At 44.5% G+C, this 22611-nt stretch overlaps 1 protein-coding gene across 3 annotated transcripts in view; it reads right to left on the reverse strand.

Moving 5' to 3' along the window:
* Positions 1-13285: 13285 nt before the first annotated feature.
* The window catches only part of RNF38 (ring finger protein 38), a 344651-nt gene continuing 335325 nt past the window's right edge, over positions 13286-22611 (reverse strand). For 2 of the 3 annotated variants that reach the window (XM_073662465.1, XM_073662480.1), the window contains 4 exons: positions 17470-17560; positions 16900-17021; positions 14413-14512; positions 13286-14279 (listed from right to left, as the gene is read on the reverse strand). In XM_073662465.1, the coding sequence (XP_073518566.1) occupies positions 14217-14279; positions 14413-14512; positions 16900-17021; positions 17470-17560 (376 nt within the window). In that variant the 3' untranslated portion in view covers positions 13286-14216. The remainder of the gene's footprint in view (positions 14280-14412; positions 14513-16899; positions 17022-17469; positions 17561-22611) is intronic. The other variant, XM_073662472.1, reaches the window with a different exon arrangement.

The raw sequence follows: 22611 nt of genomic DNA on the forward strand, positions 1-22611 counted from the left end.
TGTCTGACATCTGTGAGATTCTCCAAAAACTTTGAGGAATCAACCAAGATGGTGAGCGGCAATGACACCATAATCAGTGTAACCATCCTGCTTTTGTGTCTACTCAAACGCTCGCTGCTCACAATGAAAGAGGAAGCTTTGCATGTGGACCACGTGGAGATGGAGGAAGAAAGTACACAGGGTGATACTACCTAGCCCAGCTTCATCTCATCTTCTCAGCACTAATTGGGTAATAATGAGGAGGAGGAGCATCAGGAGATGGTTGCCTGCACTATAGAGGGTACTACGCACATCAGCTTTATCCCATCTGTTTAGTGTTCAGCGTGGATGGGCTGAAGTAGAGGAGCGGGAGGAGGAGGAGATTGAGAGCCATCCTCCTTGTGGGGACAGGGAAATCTTGTCTGTTGGGTGTCTGGGTGACTTTATGTCCTGCTGCATTTCCCGTCATCCTCGCGTTATACGCATTTTGGCCAACAGTGATTACTGGTTGTTCACCCTTCTCGACTCACTCTACATGGAGAACTTTCCATCTCTCTTGTTCCTGCTGCAGAGAGGGCTAGTACAATGGTGCAATACCAGAAGGTCCTAGTCGAACAATTAGAACAAACACTTGAATCTGACAATGCTAGCGGTTGAGGTCATTGATCATTGGGCAACCAAGGAGGAGAGATGAGGGAGACACACACCAAAGCCAATAGATGCAGAGGAACACTATGAAAGGTCAAGGATACAGTGGTGTACCGCCAATGGAGGCAGGCCATGTGACTGCTATGGGGCCTGTGAGCCGGGGGGGACCCATAGCAGTCCAGGGGAGGACATACCGCTGCTGGTGCAGCTGCGCCGGGGGGCCCGTTGGTGCAGCTTCTCCCTGCTCGCAGCGGTCAGGGAGCGAACCCTGCAGCTCGGCTACTGACAGGAGAGAATGGCAGCGGAGCTGCAGAGATCCGTCCTCTGTTTCCTGCCCGCCGCTTCCTCCCTCACACAAGCACGCGCTGCTTGATGATGTCATCATGCAGCGCGGGCCTGTGTGAGGGAGGAAGTTGCAGACAACAAGGATGCTGCGGCCTGCGGGGGAACAGGCAGAGAGTTAAGTTTTTATTTTTTTATTTTTACTGAAACGCTGGGAAGGGGAGGTAGGGGAGAGCAATGATGGGGCTGGGGAGAGCAATAGTGGGGCTGGGGAGAGCAATAGTGGGGCTGATAGGGCTGGGGAGAGCAATAATGGGGCTGATAGGACAGGGGATTTGCTTGCATGCACAACAGTGGAAGAAGCAATGGTGCTGTGTCACCCAGGGGGAATATAGGGGACTCGGTACCCGGGCCTTTTACCTTGTTTAGGAGGTCACGGCAGTCGGCTCCCGGGCCCGTACTCTGGGTCTCTCTTTAAAAAGGGGTTTTAGTGTACAGTTTGTCTCGTGACGCCACCTGTGGTTTCCGGTAATGGTTACCGGCGCTGCTGCAGACCTCCAGGGGGGGTGATGGGATGGCAGCTGGGATGTTTCTGCTCCCCACAGGCGGAGAGGGCCCCCGGGGCAGTGTAGGTGCAAATGGTGGTGATGCTGGGGCTTGCAGTGCAGGAGAGATGGTGCAGCAGGAGTAACGGACAGAGACAGGGGATTCACTTCAGTACCTTTACTGGTGCGGATGTCAGGTATGGTCCAGAGTACTCGGTAGGAAGGGTGCACTTCAGGACTTCTCCCCAGTGAGCGGGTATAAGGCCTCCTGGTCCGTGTCTCCCTCTCTTTAAGCTCCTGGCCAGCCTGCAACTGGGCCTAGCTTCTGTGTTGTGCTGTTCCTTCACCTGTCGCTTGGTAGTAGGACCTTTTTCTGGCAACCACTATCCCTGGACGCTGGGGCCTTCGTGGTTCCTAGTCCTGTCAAGGGTTTAGCTTCAGGTCGACCAGGGACTTGTAGTCCTCCTGGTATGCCGGTGATCCCTACTGGGTATAAAGGACCCTGTAGGCGCGGACCCGGTGTCTGGTTTGTGTCTTGGGGTGAGGCTATGATGCTCCTCTGCCCCCTCAACTCCTCTCTCTTCTCCTCCTTGCCTCCAGCCACACTCGGGGCCCTCAACTCAGCAGCAGACGTGCTGCGTCTTCACTGCTCTCAGTGGCAGCACACTCTCTGACTAAACTGACTGCCTAACTCCACCCTCCAGTATATATATCCCTATCCAGGCTCCCTCTGGTGGTATGAGGTGGAAAGGTGGAGGTGTCTGTTTGTAGTGAGGGCCTCTTGTGGAGAAGTCCATCCATGCACCCTTTTGGATCCTGTGGTACCTGTGAACAGCAGGGTGCCACATTCCCCCATCGTACAATTCAGTACTCCTGGACTGAAGCATTTTGTAACAGGTTACAACAATAATTATAATAATAATAAAGTTACAGTAAGTCCCGTAACCCAGTGTCCATTTCACAGAAGAAACCGTAAAATGAGTAACATGAGGGACCCGCCTGAAAACCCTCAACGTAGGCCCTGGGCGTGGCAACAGGGCATAAGTGATCCATGTGCTGGACCACGTCTTCGGCCACGCCAAACGGGTTTTTGTTCAGTGGTCAATTAAGGGGGCACTTTTGATGAGTGCAACTATTTACAAGGACAGTTTCTGGCTGCTCACAGTCCTCAGCCTACAAGTCTTTGTACCCTTACGGGTAACTAAAGGCACACATTGATTTCAGTTTACATAATAAACAATAGGCAATACCCAACTGGGTAACTATTTATAATGTAGGCACTTTATGCCTATTCCCTAAACCTGGCAGGGATTTGTCCTTGTGTGCTGCGTGTGGACCTTCGTTGCACTGGGGTGATACTGGTGTCTGTGCATGCACTCTCTGCTAACCTATCAGGTGTACGTGCTGGTAGATTATAAAACTGCCTCAATCTCTCTATGGAACTGGCAAGTGCACTGCTTACTGGGCCTTCAGGCTCTGGCCTCAACGGGTGATCCTCCTCTTACTGGGGACTCTTCCTGTTCCTGAGCAGGTTCTTCTAGGGCGCTCACAGGTTCTTCTCGTGGTTGATAGTAGTGTATTACTGGTATAATAACTGCTCCATCAAGTTGAGGCCAGTCTGCAGGGAAATCTCCTAGAACTGTGTGAAGCACATCTTCCTTGGGTTCTTCCAGTGCTATAGGAGGTACTTCTTCCTCCATTGTCTTCAGTAGACCTGGGCACACTTTCAAGTGGTCTCTTGAGACTGTTGCGGTTGTCTTACCTCCATCTTTACTGATCAGGTAGGTTTTACTGTTGTCAAATCTGGAGTTCAACACTGTGTAGGGCTCTCTTTCCAACTGGTCATCGAGCTTGTGACCTCTTCTTTTCCGCTTCAGCACTATCTCTCCAGGTGCCAAGGGTTCTGCTGGTGCATGCTTATTGTACTGCTCTTCCTGTCTTTCCCTCACCTTGTTTAGACTGTCTTCGACACAGGCCTGTACCTTCCTGTACTGCTCTTGCCGACTTGTGTCCCAATCTTCAGTGGACGCATCTGCAGCAGGTTCTACCACTCCGAGTTCCAGGTCCATGGGCAATTTTCCTGGTCTTGCTCTCATGAGGTACGCTGGGGTACAATTTGTAGAACTCACGGGTATGTGGTTATACAGGTCCACTAGGTCAGGTAGCTTTTCTGGCCACTGGTTCCTTTCTTCCAAGGGTAGGGTTTTCAACAGCTCTATCACGATGTTGTTCATTTTCTCGCACATACCGTTGGTCTGCGGATGATATGGCGTAGTCCGGATCTTCTTGCATCCATACAGGTGGCAGAATTCCTTGAATAGCTCAGCTTCGAAAGCAGGGCCTTGATCTGTGAGCACCTTTTCCAGATATCCATGGGGTCTGCAGAAGTAGGCTTGGAACGTTCTTGCTGCAGTTTCCGCGGTCAGGTCCTTGACCGGGGCTACCACCAGGAACTGGGAATAGTGATCCACCATGGTCAGGGCATAGGAGTAGCCTGATCTGCTGGGTGACAGTTTGACATGATCCAGAGCGACAATCTCCAGGAGTTGGGTTGTTTTGATGGACTGCAAGGGTGCTTTCTGGCTGCTGTAGTCTTTTCTTTTAGGCTACAGGGCCCACAATTCCGGCACCACCTTTCTATGGAGCTTCGCATTCCAACCCAATAGAACCGGTCCTTCAGCAGGGTTTCCAGCTTCTTCCAGCCAAAGTGACCTGCTTGGTCGTGGTAGGCCTCCAACACCATCTGGATATCCGTCCTGGGTTCAACAATCTGCCACACCATTTCATGGGTCTTGGCGTTGACATACCTTCTGCACAGCTTCTCTCTGTAGATCAACAGCCGGCTTCTCTCATTCCACAGGTGTTTGGCTTGTGGAGGAGCATCATTCTCCAGGTGAGAACCTTCTTGGGTTATCAGTCTTTTGATGAGGCTGACAACCGGGTCACTGTCCTGGGTCTCCTTCCAGCTGTGATGAGGTAGAGGGTTTCGTGTCCTACCATGACATCTTCTGGAGGCGTGCTGCTCCTGGACCATTCCATATCTGTGGAAAGCAGGCAGTTCAATTTCTTCGAGATCATCCACTTCATCCTCGGTGTCTGACTGGTGGGGCATCCTTGACAGGGCATCTGCATTGGTGTTCTTGTGACCTGCCCGGTACTTGATTGTGAACTGATAATTCGACAACCTAGCCACCCAACGCTGTTCCATGGCTCCCAACCTGGCTGTCTCCAGGTGTGTCAAGGGATTATTGTCGGTAAAGGCTGTTAATTTAGTTGAGGCTAGGTAATGCTTGAATCTTTCAGTGATAGCCCAGACCAAGGCCAGGAACTCCAGCTTGAAGGAACTGTAATTCTCCGGGTTCCTCTCAGTAGGGCGAAGCTTCCTACTGGCATACGCAATTATCTTTTCTCTGCCATTTTTCTTCTGGGACAACACAGCTCCCAGTCCCTCGTTGCTGGCGTTGGTGTACAACAGGAAAGGCTGGCTGTAGTCAGGGTAAGCCAGGATTTCTTCACCGGTTTGGACTTCCTTCATTGATGCAAAGGACGCAGTCTGCTCTTTGCCCCACTGGAACGGGGGACTTTTTGGTCTTTTGGACTGTTCTACCAGGAGAGCTTGTAGAGGTGCTGCCTTTTTGGTATAGTCCTTTATGAACCTCCTGTAGTACCCGACCAGTCCCTGGAATTTCCGTACTTCTTTGATGTTTCTTGGTTCAGGCCACTTCTGGATGGCAGTGACCTTCTCCGGTTCTGGTGCTACTCCCTCTGAGCTGACTACGTGTCCCAAGTACTGAACCTTCTGTTTAAGCAAGTGGCACTTAGAAGGTTTTAGTTTCATCCCATACCGGGACAATGCCTCAAATACCTCCGCCAGGTGCTTTAGATGGTCTTCATATGTCCTCGAGTACACTATAACGTCATCCAGGTACAGCAGCACTGTCTCAAAGTTCCGGTGCCCCAGGTAACACTCCATCAACCTCTGGAACATTCCAGGTGCGTTGCAGAGTCCAAACGGCATGCTGTTGAATTCGCACAGTCCCATCGGGGTGGTGAAGGCTGTCTTCTCCCGGTCTTCCTCAGCAACAGACTTGCCAGTACCCGCTAGTGAGATCCAATGTAGAGAAGTAATTGGCAGATTTTAGTGCAGCCAGGGATTCCTCTATACGGGGCAAAGGGCATACATCTTTATTAGTGATGAGCGAGCATTCTCGCCACTGCTCGGTACTCGCCCGAGCATCTCAGGACTCGAGATGCTCGGAGCTCGCCGAGTACTTGCGCGATGCTTGGGCGGGAGCTCGGGTCCCAGTCCTGCATGTTTGCCGCTATTTAGAGCACCAATCATGCAGGGATTGTCTGCCACTCACTGTAATGTCACAGCCATGGTGGTTGTGGCATTACAGTGATTGCCCAAATCGATGGGAACAGTGCTCACAGTGAAACATGAAAAGCTGGCAATTCAGCAGCGGCATACACTGGTACCCGACAATTTAGAACAGAAAGAATAGAGCATCACACATAGATTAGATAGATAGAAACATGTCAGTCACATAAATTGTCGGGTACCGGTGTATGCCGCTGATGAATTGCCGGCCGGCTTTTTTAAAGAGACGGGTGCATGAAAATCAGAGTGCACTAGTGTGTTCCAAGTGCCCTGCTATGTTTTTCATGCACCCTCTTATATACCCTGCCTGGTGTTTAATTGAGCACCGTTCCCATCGATTTGGGCAATTTTTGACCTTCTGCAGACCGCCGGGGGGGGGACCACCAGAAAAATGCTCGAGTTTCCCATAGACTTACATTGGGCTCATTGCTCGGGTCGAGCACCCGAGTATTCCAATGTGCTCGAACCGAGCTTCGAGCACCTGAGCATTTTAGTGCTCGCTCATCACTAATGTTGATCTGTCTTTTAAGGAGGGGTTTTGGATGCAGAAGCTCCAAGTATATGTCCCCAAATCTGCTCGACTTTACATCCTCAAACTTGTACGACACACTGGAGTCATGAAAACTAAAGAATTACTACTCCGTTCTTTTTGGCGGCTTAATTGTAGGAGAGATGTGAAAAATAAAAGTTTCTTCCTGTTTAACATGTGCAGGGAACAAGACGCCACGATCTTCTCCTTTAGGCCTTCTTCAACCTCTTCCAGTTCCATCCAGGCCTTGGGGATCAATCTCAATGGATTTCATTATGGACCTACCTCCATCTAAAAAAATGACTGATCTTTGTTGTGGTGGATCGGCTCACAACGATGGCCCATTTTATTCCAACTAAAGGGATTCCTGCTGCTGAACAAACCGCAGAACTAATGGTCAGAGAGATATGCAGGATGCATGGACTTCCTGACAATGTAATTTCTGATACAGGTGTTCAGTTTACATCAAAATTTTGGAAAAGCTTCTGTACAGCTTTAGGAGTTACTGTCAATTTGTCTACCGACTTTCATCCACAATCAAATGGCCAGACTGAAAGAACTAACCAATCTCTAGAACAATATCTGCGCTGTTTTATTTCTTGCCTGCAGGATGACTGGGTGGACTATTTACCAACAGCAGAATTTGCCTATAACTCCAAACACAATTCTAAATCCCAAAGTCCATTTTTTGATAATTATGGCTTGCATCCAGTATTTAGAAAACAGTGTGCAATGCTTGCAATGCATGAAAATAAAAACTAGTATAAAGATTGTGCTTAACTCATGTTTTTGAATACACTGCTATTATTTTGAACACTACTGTACATCATACATACTGGTTTTCCAAATCTACCTTTTCAAAAACCAATGGCTTCTCAGAGTGTTGTGATGGTAATATTTGCACCATGCTAGAAGGGCATGACAAAATAGATACACTAACATTGATCATTGTCTTCAGGGCTAGCCATTTCCCATTCTCAGCAAGAACTCATATTAGCTGGGCTTGATGTATGGCTGCACTCCCATTGGGACAGGATTGTTCTGATAACCCTGATGGGAGACGGTATGGCTCTCCTATCACTGCCGATAAGGATATCCATGCTAATGGTCCGGCACCGCTGAACACAACGTCATGGGTATCACTGTGGGCGATTTGCGTTCCAGCGGGCAGGTGAGTGTTTCAAACACCGGAAAGGCGGTCTAGAGACCGAAACCGCATCACATGCCGGGGGCGGAGCCACAATGGCGAGCTGTATTCAAAGCAAAGCAAGCTGGGGAGTTTCTCATTGCAGCAGTCAGTATGGCTTGTGAATGACGAACACTGGTAGTCCCAATAAGATGGACTGTCCTCATCAGGGGAGCTTTTTCTATGAAACACATCAGGAGCTTTCTTGAGGTTGATAGCCCCTTTTCTACGAATGGCAGAGTCACTTATGTATGGCTTATACAGAAGAATCTCTGGCTAATCGGGCGAGATCAATCCTTTACCTTGAGATATCCATTTATTGAAGTTTATGGTGTCCATATGGGTAGACTTATTTTAATAGGGAGATTATTTGGAAATAATCACTACTGTTTGGGGCATAAATTAGCCTATGAATTTGTATGCTGCAACTTTACGTGGCAACTGTAGCCCTTTGCATTACTGTACCTGATATGCGCATATTTTAAAGGCATTAAATGTAAGTAACTACAAAATTGATCATACACCATTTTCTAGATGAAACTAATAAGAATAATACACCATCATTTTTGGTATCTAACCTACATATCCCTCTAATCACCCTCGCACAAATGACAGGTGACATATCTAGTTAGACAGATGTGATCTGTCCAAACTGAACATACACCCGGTGATTTGTCTACCAGGAACAGGGTGATGTAATGAGGAATGATAGTGGGCCTGTGGAACGGGGTCATATTGATTCATTTTGAATGTGAAGATACAATATTGCTAAGACAGCTGATCTATCTGAAATAAAAGGGTGATCAGTAGAAACTTGGATCATCTGTTAGACACAGTAGGTCCAATTTTTGAAGCTTCAGGTACTATATACTTCACTACTTGCTTTCTTAGAGCACTATTTTGCACTTTAAATATGAGCATTTTTTTAATGATTTTTGAATAAAAGTTTTTAATTTAATTCCAATTTCATGCTATATCATGTAGAAAAGCAACATATAGATGGTATTGGTATTTGTTTCGCTCTTTCCCATCTTCATCACAGGTTGGGACCATCTTTAGACTGCTAAGCTATGTGTCTGCTTTTGGCTTGGATCCTAAGTATAATAAATGTGCAGGGCATTTCTGTTTAGAAAAAATAGAGAGTGGTGGATTATTCTTCCTGTAACTTCCCACTAACAGGGACCTTATGACACAAGCTACAAGTGAAAGATTAGTACTTTGCAGAATGAAGTTTTGGGCTTTTGTAGCCCTGAGGTAGACGAAAACACGTCAAGACAGACAGCGGGAGGCTTGAGCTGTATCAGTTGGAATACCAGTGTACTGGTGAGAACAACTTAAGGGGTATTCCTACCTCCAAGATCCTATCCCAATATATAGTAGGTGTACTAATAATATTAGCAAATACCTCAAAATTAGAAATTTGATATAGTTCTTCAGCTTTACCATGTTGCTTCCCTTATTTGGGCACTGCAGTAGCCATGATTATGACCACTAAGAGCTGTCTGTCACTATGAGTGGTCATAACCATGGTTACGTAGGCTACTGCAATGCCCTACATAAAGTAAGCGACATAGCAAATCTGAAGAACTATACTACATTTCTAATGGAAGTTTTTGACAAAATTATTACACCTACTACATATTGGGATATGATCTTGGAGTTGGGATTAACCCTTTTAAGTTTAATTTCATAAGCTTAAGTTTATCATTCTGTATTTATTATTGCTTAGTAGCCACACTATGTACAGACAGATGCAGGAAAAGTGCTACAATTACTGTGAATGCAAAAAAAAAAAAATAGAAATGCTTTAGCTATGAAAAGGTTAAGCATAAAACTTCTTTTATTAGTGATTTAAAAAATTGTGACCGACATCTGAGGTTAGGGCGTTTCGGCGTTCAAGCCTTAGTGGAGTCGGTACGCCAAACCTCCAACTCCTCAATTTCCCTGATTACGACTCCACAGCCCTGCCTCACTACTGAGCGTGTACATAAAGTGCTGCACAGATTCATCTCACCTAATAGCCGAGATCCTTAGATCAGGAACAGACATTTATAGGACATTTCATAACTTTCCCAAATTCTTATGAGAAAAATTTACAGCACATCCTGCATTCTACTACTGAACCCAATTTATTATATATTTTAAGAGTCAGAGTTAGTCCATTTTATACTGACTCCACGACTACAACTTTGCAACCCAGATTCCCACACAGGTGCAGAGCAATGAAAGTGGTGAGCTTAATTTCTTTTTGGCTAATTACTGTGAATGGTTTTGAGATTATGTGCCATCCGCTGTATGCATGAGCCTGTAAACAGGCGTTTAAGACTTCAGTATTTTTTTTCAGCTTTTCAATTATTGTTCTTTGTGTATTCATCCAATACACCTGAAACCCCGATTTAAAGCACCAAAGTGTTTCCTGCTGTCAGTACAACCTCCTGAATTGGTTGGCACTGATTAGAGGACCACCATACTGCTTCTTAGTATATGTTTATTCAGAAAGAAAATGAAAATCTGTATTGTAGTGGACAATATACTGCAGGACACAAAAAAAAACAAAAAGCAAAAGAACAACCAATAACTAGTCAGTTTTAAATATATTAAACATAAAAGCAGTCATAAGTGTACATCATACATTTATTACTGAACAACCCTCTCTCAACTCCAAAACTGGACACAAGGGGTAAAAATAAAAAAAATAAAAATAAAAAATAAATCATTGCACTACTTAGTAAAGCATTACTAGTAACTCTCATAAAAAATGTACAAATTTTGTTAAAAATTTATCAAGCCTTCAAATGATTTGGTTACATTTATAATACATTTAAAACTACATGTCATGTTAAATGATACGATAAAGAACGATTTAAAGAAAAATATGGATCCAATAAAATTCATAAGCTTTCATTGGCAAATCTGAAAAACACATAAATAGCAAAATGAGGTAACTGGAAATGTACCAAGAGGGGAGAACAGGCAAAAGGCTCCTTTCCTGTAAGGCCTAAAGATTATTCAGTTCAAAACATTTCATGGGGAAAGGGAGACTAAAAATACTGTAGCAGTGGCAAAGCATGTTAAATAAAAAAAAAAAAAAAAAAAAAAAAAAGACCACGAGGAAACAAAACAAATAACAAATAAAACCCTGAACATCTACAGGCCTTGATAACCACTCTTAGACAAGAAACATTAAACATGAAAAAGCAAAGACTTCATGCAAAACGAAACAGCAGATGCTGAAGCCAACAGTTGCTAAAAAGGTAAAGGAGTGAGAGATGACAACCAACATGTGTATTAGCTGATGTGCAGGGCAGGCACTACTGCAGGCTAGGGCTAGAGGCATCAGATCTAGAACATATGGCAGTAACAGCTGAGAAACATCCTCGGGCTCCTGGATATGTTGGTCTTTAGTGAAAATTTAAGAAAAAAAAAAAAAAAGGAACTTGGTAATCGGTCCGAGCTGGTTCAGAACACATGCATGTGTGCTTTTTATAGATGTAGGTCTATCCAATACATTAACCACAGGAAGCAAGTCAGCATATGTCTGCCAAAAAACCCATGCAAAAAAAAAATTATATAAAAAGTTCCATAAACTTTCCAGAAGTACCAGCCTCCAGAGTGCAAAAAGAACCCAATAGTGACCCTGCTCTTTGAACAATTAGCAGTTAAAAATAAACTCATCAGTAAATTGCATTGTGCCAGAAAGTGAACAGATTATTACATATTAGATGTATACCCTAGACTTTTTTTTTTTTGCATTTATCTCAGTCTAAGCTAGAAAAAGTGCGATGCTTGCATGCTTTAATAAAGTGAATATTGAGTGTAGTAGTGTTATTAAGTCTATACAGGTAAAAAACGTTTGCAGTATATAAAAAGTATTCGTAGCACTATAAGAGGAGTGTGGTATACAACTTCTGTAATTATATGGTTTCATAAGTTTAATAAAAATATGACATGGCATCCAGTGGCTGGTTAGTTTAAGCAAAGGTTGATTTAGAAGGATTGTAAAAGCAACTTTTGTCCATTTGGTTTAAGAATATTGTGGAGTTTACAGGATTTTTTATTTTAAATGGTGTTGATTTTTACTTTTAGGTAATGGAGGCAACATTGTGTAAAAACCACAGGCAAATTGTGCTTTTGTTTTAGTCCACTGAACCCCAAGCTCGGATAAAAGGAATAACACTGTCTTGAGAAACAGAACTGTGACATGTAGGAGGGTCAGACATGCATCACTAGTTAGGGGGGCACACACATACACACACAAACTTAAAGCTGGGACGGGCAGCAAAATGCGACAATATTAATATTTGTGCTGCTTGTGCTATTGCAACCAAAAGGTAAAAAAGAAACCATTTAAGTAGGAAAAAAAAAATACACCACAAAATGTATTTATGCTACAAACATTTCCAGATGGGCTACCAAATATATTATTTTTTTGCCCGCTCATCTTGTGCAAGTAAATATGGGCATTAAACAAGCACCACGGCCACTACCACAAAATGTTTCTAGTGGAGAATCACCATGTTATCCAGTGTCCAGTGGAGCTTGCCATGATTTCTACAGAACCCAACCGGGAAAAAAAAACTAAAGGGTGCGTTTTTTTATGTGCAGAAGCCAGTAAATGGATTTACAACTGACTTCTACAATGTGTAGTAATCACAAAAATCCCTTTGGTGAAGGTTTGGCTGGTAAGAGAACCTCTATTTGATTGGTGAGGTAACTGCAAAAAACTAAAAATGGGAAGAAAAAAAAAAAAAAGAGCTCGTGGGAAACAGAACAATGGATCAACAATTAGAGTGTTCGCTGGTGGCCTAGATATAACATACTGTATGAACGTACGTAGCATAGTAGACATAGAAAAAATGGCTCTTTAAAGACCACTTGATGCATACTTCTCCTGAAAGCCATAATACTTTAGTTATCTTGATTGGACTCTAGAATTATCTTACCCTAAAGCCAGTTTCAAACTAAAGAAGAGTAGGCCAGTTGCCAGCCCATGGGTCTAATAACTTAAACTGACAGCAACATACATGTTCATTTTAGGTCACCAGACTAAGGATTGTAATATGGATGCTAAAATGCACACGCATTATACTGTACTTATCTGAAACTGGCCTTAAAGGGTTTGGCCACTAATGTTTTATGGATGGCCTATTGTATCATGGGCCATCAAAATATGATTGGTGGTGTTGTGACACCCGGCATCCCTGCCGATCAGCTGTTACTGGTGGCATTTAGATATTTTTGGATGGTGCCGGAACAAAGCAGCTGTTATTTCTATAGTGGTTGTGACTGGCTAATGCTAATGCTGATCCACCCCCTATCATTTGAATAAAGGGTAAATTTGCAGGACCCGTCCATGACCACAATAGAAATGACAGCGCTGCTGTGTACCGAAACCATCTGAGAACTTCTTGCCACCTGTAACAGATGATTGGCAGTTGTGCCGGGTGTTGCACCACACCCGATCAAATATTAATGGCTCACCTTTAGAAAACTGTTCATTAAGAAAACTAAACAAAAAAACACTCTGCATGTATTTTTTGTAGAGTGTTTTTCCACTGTAGAGGTTCACAGGCAGAGCAGGAGTTCTGGACCTTACAGCATTCACAGGCTATAGAAGTAACCTATGATAGGAGACCACTGAAATCTTACATTAATGTAGAATAGGTCAAGTTAATCTATTGGGGTGGCTGAATTTTAAGTTTTTGTTGCTTTACATACATAAGAGATGCAATCGCTAAAACAGAAATGTATTTTTATACATTGTGAAAAATAAACGCCTTAACGTATAGTTGCTGAATTCATGTATACAATCCCGCATTCTATTTAAAAAATACATCGCTTTTTATCCCTGCAGTGGCACAAATATGCAAAAGGCGGTAAGCAGTATAAGTGGTAAGGTTGTATGGACAAAAGGCATGTGGGGGGGGGAGTAAGGAAAGGGTATGAAATGCCTATAGATTGCTACACCCCTAGCATTCAGTGTGCAACTGCAAACACAAGAAAATAAACCAGTGTACAGTACTAGTACTGTTTAAATAACACACAAGATTATACATTGCAGCATAAGTAACACTACACACATACGTTCGCAGTACATGCTGGTATATATGTTCTCAACCATACATACGCTCTTGTGCTTGACACAAGCAAACATACAGAAGCAACATAGCCACTACCACACCGTCTTACATTCCATCCGTCCGCTCTCACAGTATCTGAAGGCTCTAATAAGGTAGATTGCTAAATTGTTTGGAACTACCACTGTATCTTGGGATTTTTCTTTTTGCTTTTTTTTCCCGTTTAAATATAAAAGCACATGCTAAAAGATCACATTCGCGTAATCTTGCAGCAAAAACACTCGGAATGATCACACGAAAACCAGGGAATGTTAGTGCACACACAAAATAAGCTATAAAAAATAATAATCTTTGGAGTCCCAATCACGCGGTTAGTATAACAATCCAATAATTGTGAAGACTATTTAGAAGCTTTATAATTGATTAAATCACACAGTGCAAAAAGAGGTCCATCGACCCTTTTGTGTAAAGAAGAGGCTGGAAGCCAGACGGGTTAAGTTCAATGGTTGGTTGTTGTGCATGTGTATTAAAGAACACACAGATACACATGACTAGGAACACCCGAGCTGGACTTGTGCTCTCAGACTGGTCATTCTGAATCACGGTGCACTTCTGAAGCATCCGCTCGACATATAGGGCAGGTACGATTTGCCTAGAAATAAAAGAAGTGATTAAAAAATACTGTAAAAAGAACAAACTGGAAAGAAAATATCACACTAATAAAAGCATGGGTATAACATTAAAGAACGCACTCACGCAAGGAAAAGTTTAGGACAAAATCTCACCTTAAGCCACTTGTCGACACACTTGGCATGGAATTCATGGTTGCACGGTAAGACTCTTAGAAGTTGCCTCGACTCAAAATCACACATGCATACTACACACCTGGAATAAGAAGAATACGAGATGTTCTATCACTCCATACTCAGCCAGACATGTACATTGACAAAAGAATCCCTCCCTGGTAACATTCATGTAAGTACAGGGGTATACCAGTCAAATATAAAAAATATGAATCCGTGGTAGAGATCATCAAAGGGTTTGTTTTAATTACATGTAAATATATTTTTTTATACAGGGGCTCCGTGGTTAGCACAGTAGCCTTGTAGCGCTGGGGTCCTGGGTTCAAATTCCACCAAGGACCACATCTGTAAGGAGTTTGTATGTTCTCCCTGTAATTGTGTGGGTTTCCTCCCAGAGTCATACTAATAGGGAATGTAGATTGTAAGCCCCAATGGGGACAGTGATATCTGTAAAGTGCAGCGCAATATGATGGCACTTTATAAGTGAATATAATAAATAAATATGGATGACCATATGCTGTATTATATTGTATTAGTGAATATGGGTGTCAGTGGGAAGACCCCTGCTCTGGTCTTACGTCTCAGAGCTAGAGCGGAGAGAGAATAAAACAAGACCACTGCTTTTGTTCTAGTGGACATTTGTGTATTAATTACAGTGGGTGCGGAAAGTATTTAGACCCCTTTAAATTTTTCACTCTTTGCTTCATTACAGCCATTCGGTAAATTCTAAAAAGTTCATTTTTTTTCCTCATTAAAGTACACTCTGCATCCCATCTTGACTGAAAAAAACAAACAGTATTCAGACCCTTTGCTCAGTATTGAGTAGAAGCACCCTTTTGAGCTCGTACAGCCATGAGTCTTCTTGGGAATGATGTAACAAGTTTTTCACACCTGGATTTGGGGATCCTCTGCCATTCTTCCTTGCAGATCCTCTCCAGTTCCGTCAGGTTGGATGGTGAACGTTGGTGGACAGCCATTTTCAGGTCTCTCCAGAGATGCTCAATTGGGTTTAGGTCAGGGCTCTGGCTGGGCCAGTCAAGAATGGTCACAGAGTTGTTCTGAAGCCACTCCTTTGTTATTTTAGCTGTGTGCATGGGGTCATTGTCTTGTTGGAAGGTAAACCTTCTGCCAAGTCTGAGGTCAAGAGCACTCTGGAAGAGATTTTCATCCTGGATATCTCTGTACTTTGTCGCATTCATGTTTCCTTCAATTGAAACCAGTTGTCCTGTCCCTGCAGCTGAACCCCCCCCCCCACACACACACACACACCATGATGCTACCACCACGTTTCACTGTTGGGATTGTATTGGGCAGGTGATGAGCAGTGCCTGGTTTTCTCCACACGTACCGCTTAGAATTATCACCAAAAAGTTCCATCTTCGTCTCAGACTAGAGAATCTTATTTCTCATAGTCTGGGAGTTCCTCATGTGTTTTTGAGCAAACTCCATGCGGGCTTTCATAGGTCTTGCACTGAGGAGAGGCTTCCATCAGGCCACTCTGCTATAAAGGCCCAACTGGTGGAGGGCTGCAATGATAGTTGACTTTGTGGAACTTTCTCCCATCTCCCTACTGCATCTCTGGAGCTCAGCCACAGTGATCTTGAGTTCTTCTTTAAATCTCTCACCATGGCTCTTCTCCCACGATTGCTCAGTTTGCCTGGACGGCCAGGTCTAGGAAGACTTCTGGTGGTCCCAAACTTCTTCCATTTAAGGATTATGGAGGCCACTGTGCTTTTAGGAACCTTGAGTAATGCAGAAATTCTTTTAGAACCTTGGCCAGATCTGTGCCTTGCCACAATTCTGTCTCTGAGCTCCTTGGGCAGTTCCTTTGAGCTCATGACTCATTTGGTTTGACATGCACTGTGACCTGTGAGGTCTTATATAGACAGGTGTGTGCCTTTCCAAATCAAGTCATATCAGTTTAATTAAACACAGCTGGACTCCCATGAAGGAGTAGAACCATCTCAAGGAGGATCACAAGGAAATGGACAGCATGTGACTTAAATATGAGTGTCTGAGCAAAGGGTCTGAATACTTATGACCATGTAATATTTCAGTTTTTCTTTAATAAATTTGCAAAAATTTCTACATTTATTTTTTTTTTTCAGTCAAGATGGGGTGCAGAGTGTACTTTAATGAGCAAAAAAATGAACTTTTTAGAATTTACCAAATGGCTGCAATGAAAGAGTGAAAAATTTAAAGGGGTCTGAATACTTTCCGTACCCACTGTACATTGGCATTCACCTGATTCACAAGCAATATCAGCAATCTGCTATAGATGTTGGGCCCATAGCACTGGCTTCCATAAAAGTGGCTGTTTCCATCTCAGAAAGACATTTATTGCCATTTTGGCAGGCAGGCAAACATCTCATGGCTGTGGCAGCTTTAGGCAAGTCCAAATTAATGGAACATAATAGGTCACGGACCAATCAGAGATAAGCTATTGCTATAGTTTGCAATGAAACTTACAAGGTCTGCTCCGACTGGTGGTTGTTTGGGTTAAATCTATACGATGGAAGCTGTTCTATATCTGCTTTTGTTAATCCTCGTGGTTTAGCTTCTCCCAGTCTTTCAGCAAGATTCAGCAATGCCTGTAATGGAAAGGAGTTATGTGAATACATCATTTATGGTACGTGGCTCAGTGGTTAGCACTGTCACTTTGCGGCACCAGGGTCCTGGGCTCAAATCCCACCAAGGAAAACATCTGCAAGAAGTTCCCCCTGTGTTTGTGTGTGTTGCCTCCCACATTCCAGAGACACACTGATAGGGAATGTAGATTGTGAGCCCAAATGGGGACAGCGATGATAATGTATATAAAGAACTGTGGAATTAATGGTGCTATATAAAAGGGAGTAAAATAAATCAAATAAATATTACAGGGGTAAGAGAGGATAAATTATGGAATATAAGCTAACAGTTTGCAAGCCGAAGGTTTATGATACAGACAAGGATAGTTAATTATGTAATAATTTCTGAAAGCAGGGTTTTTACTTTTTTTTTTTTTAAAATAGCAAAAATAAAATATGTCTGAATACATACACCAACCTCATAGTTTTCCACCTCTCCATCTTCTACATCCAACTCGAAGCTAAAGGCTGGTCCCACAGTAGGAGGCACTGGAAGCATTGATCTAAAAGAGAAAAAGGAGAATGTTCAGTAACCTTATATCCAAAAAGTGTCAGTGTATATCCAATAGTAGGATTATAGAAAGCATTAGAGAATTAAAGTGTAGTTCCACATCATCAGTTTCCTTCTGATTTTAGGAAAATCATCTATGCAAATTATAGCTAAAGGATGGTGCTGAAGCACTCCTCAGTCTTTTGTAAGGCTCCGCAGATGAGGGATTTAGGACAGGAGAAAATATCTATTCCAGTGTATATGGAACCTGAAGGCTGCAGCCAATCAGTGGCAGCTGATTGGCTGTAGTGATCACTCGACATTCCCCATCGGAAAAAGCAGAAATGAGCCCGGCAGGACATGCAAGCAGTGTTGGTTGCAGTAGGTTTGTTTCTTATACTCACATGTGCCCCTTTTTAACCCCTTCAGGACCCAGCCTATTTTGACCCTAAAGACCTTGGCATTTTTGTCAATTCTGACCAGTGTCCCTTTACGAAGTAAAAACTCTGGAACACTTCAACGGATCCTAGCGATTCTGAGATTGTTTTTTCGTGACATATTGGGCTTCATGTTAGTATTAAATTTAGGTCGATAATATTTGCGTTTATTTGTGAAAAAATCAAAAATATGGGAAAAATTTTGAAAATTTTGCAATTTTCAAATTTTGAATTTTTATTCTGCTAAACTAGAGAGTGATGTGACACAAAATAGTTAATAAATAACATTTCCCACATGTCTACTTTACATCAGCACAATTTTTGAAAAAAAAAAAATTTTTGGTAGGAAGTTAGAAGGGTTCAAAGTTCATCAGCAAATTTTCTTTTTTCCAGCAAAATTTGCAAAGCCATTTTTTTTAGTGACCACATCACATTTGAAGTCCCTTTGAGGGGTGTACATGACAGAAAACACCCAAAAGTGACACCATTCCAAAAACTGCACCCCTCAAGCTACTCAAAACTACATTCAAGAAGATTATTAACCCTTCAGGTGCATCACAGGAACTAAAGCCACATGGAAGAAAAAAATGAACATTTTTATTTTTCTAACAAAAATTTTCTTTTAGCCTAAATTTTTTAATTTTCACATGGGTAACAGGATAAAATGCATCCTAAAATTTGTTGGTCAATTTCTCCTTAGTACACTGATACCTCATATGTGGTCATAAACCACTGTTTGGGCACACGGCAGGGCTCAGAAGGGAAGGAGCGCCATTTTACTTTTTGAATGGAAAATTAGCTCCAAAAGTCAAATTGCGCTCCTTCTCTTCTGAGCCCTGTCATGTGCCCAAACAGTGGTTTACGACCACATATGAGGTATCAGTGTACTCAGGAGAAATTGACCAATACATTTTAGGATGCATTTTATCCTGTTACCCATGTGAAAATTAAAAAATTTAGGCTAAAAGAAAATTTTTGTGAAAAAAAAAGTACTTTTTTGTTTTCACAGATCATTTTGTGAAGCACCTGGGGGTTCCAAGTGCTCACTATGCATCTAGATAGGTGCCTTGGGGGGTCTAGTTTCCAAAGTGGGGTCACTTGTGGGGGAGCTCCACTGTTTAGGCACATTAGGGGCTCTCCAAACGCAACATGGTGTCCGCTAACAATTTGAGCCGATTTTCCATTCAATTTGTTAGCGGACACCATGTCGCGTTTGGAGAGCCGCTGTGTGGCCAAACATTGGAGCTCCCCCACAAGTGACCCCATTTTGGAAACTAGACCCCCCAAGGCACCTATCTAGATGCACAGTGAGCACTTGGAACCCCCAGGTCATTCACAAATTAATCCGTAAAAATAAAAAAGTGTTTTTTTTTCCACTTTTTCATTTTTATGAATCAATTTGTGAAGCACCTGGGGGTTCCAAGTGCTCACTATGCATCTAGATAGGTGCCTTGGGGGGTCTAGTTTCCAAAATGGGGTCACTTGTTGGGGAGCTCCAATGTTTGGGCACACAGGGACTCTCCAAACGCAACATGGTTCCAATTTGTTAGTGGACACCATTGTGTAGTGTATGTCAGGTTGGTGTGCGGTGTGGTATATTGTAGTGTATACACCACACACACACACACACACACACACACTACAACACACACACCAACCTGACATAGCCTACTAAGCTGAGTACGCCCTAGACTGGGATGAGTGGGACGGGCGGGACATTTTGTGTGCTGTGTGCGTGTGTTAAAAAAAAAAAAAAAAAAAAAAAAAAAAAAAAAAATCGAAACTTTATTATAGTGTGAGTGTACGTGTGTGTGTGTGTGTGCTTGGTGTAACCTTCTGCAGTCACGTGTGGGGGCTGTCAGGCGTAGGGGGCTGTCAGGCGTAGGGGGGCTGTCAGGCGTAGGGGGGCTGTCAGGCGTAGGGGGGCTGTCAGGCGTAGGGGGGCTGTCAGGCGTAGGGGGGCTGTCAGGCGTAGGGGGGCTGTCAGGCGTACGGGGGCTGTCAGGCGTACGGGGGCTGTCAGGCGTACGGGGGCTGTCAGGCGTACGGGGGCTGTCAGGCGTACGGGGGCTGTCAGGCGTACGGGGGCTGTCAGGCGTAGGGGGGCTGTCAGGCGTAGGGGGGGGGCTGAAGAGATGGAGGAGCCAGCAGCTGCAGCAAGGGGGGTGATCACTGGGGCAGGAGCCGGCAGTAGCAAGGGGGGTGATCACTGGGGCAGGAGCCGGCAGCAGCAAGGGGGGTGATCACTGGGGCAGGAGCCGGCAGCAGCAAGGGGGGTGATCACTGGGTTTGCGGGGGGGGGGATGATCACTGGGATGGGGGGGTGCACACTGGGGATGGGGAGTGAACACTGGAGACAGGGGGGGTGAACACTGGGGTCAGGGGGGGTGAACACTGGGGACAGGGGGGGTGAACACTGGGGACAGGGGTGATTATTGGGAGGTGGGGGGTGATATCACTGGGACTGGGGGATGGTGGGTTTGATCACAGGAGCAGGGCATTTACACTGAGCCTGCTGCTGCTGTGATCACAGTCCACCGGCTGTCAGAAGGAGAGCAGCAGCCGGTGGATGAAGACGTGGGAGAGGGAGCAGAGGGAGCGGAGGTCGGGGTGCAGGTATGAAAGTGGAGGGGGAGTCGGGGGTGGAGGGGGGGGCAGGGTGGAGTGGAGGGGGGGTCGGGGGGGAGCGGGGGCAATACTACCTGATGCAGATCAGCGGCGGCAGCAGGCGATCAGCGGCGGCAGCAGGCGATCCACGGGGGGGCAGCTGCAGAGGGTCCACGGGGGGGCAGCAGCAGAGGGTCCACGGGGGGGCAGCAGCAGAGGGTCCACGGGGGGGCAGCAGCAGAGGGTCCACAGGAGGCAGCAGCAGAGGGTCCACAACGGCCGGCACCCGATCCATGGACGGGCAGTTGCGGCCATCATTAAAAACTCCCTCCACATCTGATTGGGGCTAGTATCCATGTGACGCTAGCCCCTCAATCAGATCTGGGGGGAGGGGGGGACAGAGGTGACACTCCCCCCAGCCAATGGCTGATGCTGTAAGCATCAGGCCATGCCCAGATTTAAATATTACACCAATTTTCATTGGTGAAATATTTAATTCATACCGATTGGCAGTTTCATTAAAAGTGAAAATGAAACAGCCAATCGGAGGGGTCCCAGGCACGGGGGGGTTAATCCACCCCCCGGGGGGTCGACTTCAGGATGTCCAGTTGCAGTAGCAACTGTGACACCTGAGCGACCCCGCTCGCAGGCGCTGCAGGGGGTCTTTCCCTCCATGTCACAGACGCTGTGACATGGGTCGGGAACGAACTGTTTTCCATGTCACAAACGGTGTGACACGGGTCGGGAAGGGGTTAAAAGGAGTTGTCCACTACTAGGACAACCCCTTCTCATTCGCCATTTTTGGCCCCAATAAAAACTCTTATATTCTCCTCCGATGATGTTCCAGCCAGGGCTGTGGAGTCGGTAAGCCAAACCTCCGACTCCACGACTCCCTCATACATGGCTCATGTTTAAGTGATAAATTTACTGTAGCACAAATTCATCTCAGCTAAAAGTCTAGACCCTTAGATCAGGAATAGGACAGACATTTATAGGACATTTCAAAACTTTCCCAAATTCTTATGACAAAATATTCCCCATAAACTGCATTAAACTACTGTACCCAATTTATTATATATTTTAGGAGTCTGTCCATTTTATATCGACTCCACAGTCCTGGTTCCAGCAGTATCATCACTCTCGTTCCCGGGGCTCACATGCGATTGTTATGACACGTGATCCCTACACCCAATCAGCGCTGCAGTCACTGTCCCCGCCTTCAGATGTATTAGTAATCAAGAGGAAGTGAGCGGCCAGCCGCAGCTCCCATGTCCTCTTTGTTACTTATACATCTGAAGGTGGTGACAGTGACTGCAGCGCTGATTGGGTGTAGGGATCACGTGTCATAACAATCGCATGTGAGCCCCGGGAACGAGAGTGATGATACCGCTGGAATGTCATCGGCACCAGAGACTGACGGGTGCTTTGTTTGGCTGAGCACAGTGCAGCAGTTCTCTATTGCGCAGGAGCCGGGAAGTCACTGCGGACTCCCCGGCACCTGGGGGGGGAAATATAGCAAACGTGTACATAGGCGGGGAATTGATGGAATAATCAGATGGGTGGGGATAGCTTGGCGTCCAGGGGATGCCAATCCTGTGAGAAACCAAGGAGATAAAACTACATTTCTCTGCATTCAGACCTCTACCATGGGCCATACAGGTATGTATAGATTTACTTTTCTATACTCTGCATGCCCATAGTAGAGGTCTGAAAACTCCAAAGTGGTGACAAATTCCCTTTAAGGCCTCAATTTATCAATTGCATTTTAAAGGTCTTGTTTCTTTATTTGCGGATAGACTGTCCCATTTTGATGAATTTAGTGCAATATTTGAGGAATTCGGCACAAATTAAATTATGCTTTGGTTTGTGCTTTTGGTTTTTTAAGGAAATGTGAATTTTTAAAGCTTATTGAACGGATTGTGCAAGTTAGTACTGGAATTCCATTGGGCAAAAAATGTTGCGACATTTGGAAAAAGTGCAAATGATGTATTAGCTGAAAACATGAGGACAATAAAAACCT

Source organism: Phyllobates terribilis, unplaced genomic scaffold (genome assembly GCF_046119375.1).
Source record: "Phyllobates terribilis strain yellow unplaced genomic scaffold, ASM4611937v1 Scaffold_1__5_contigs__length_1240528914, whole genome shotgun sequence".
Classification (NCBI taxonomy): Eukaryota; Metazoa; Chordata; class Amphibia; order Anura; family Dendrobatidae; genus Phyllobates; species Phyllobates terribilis.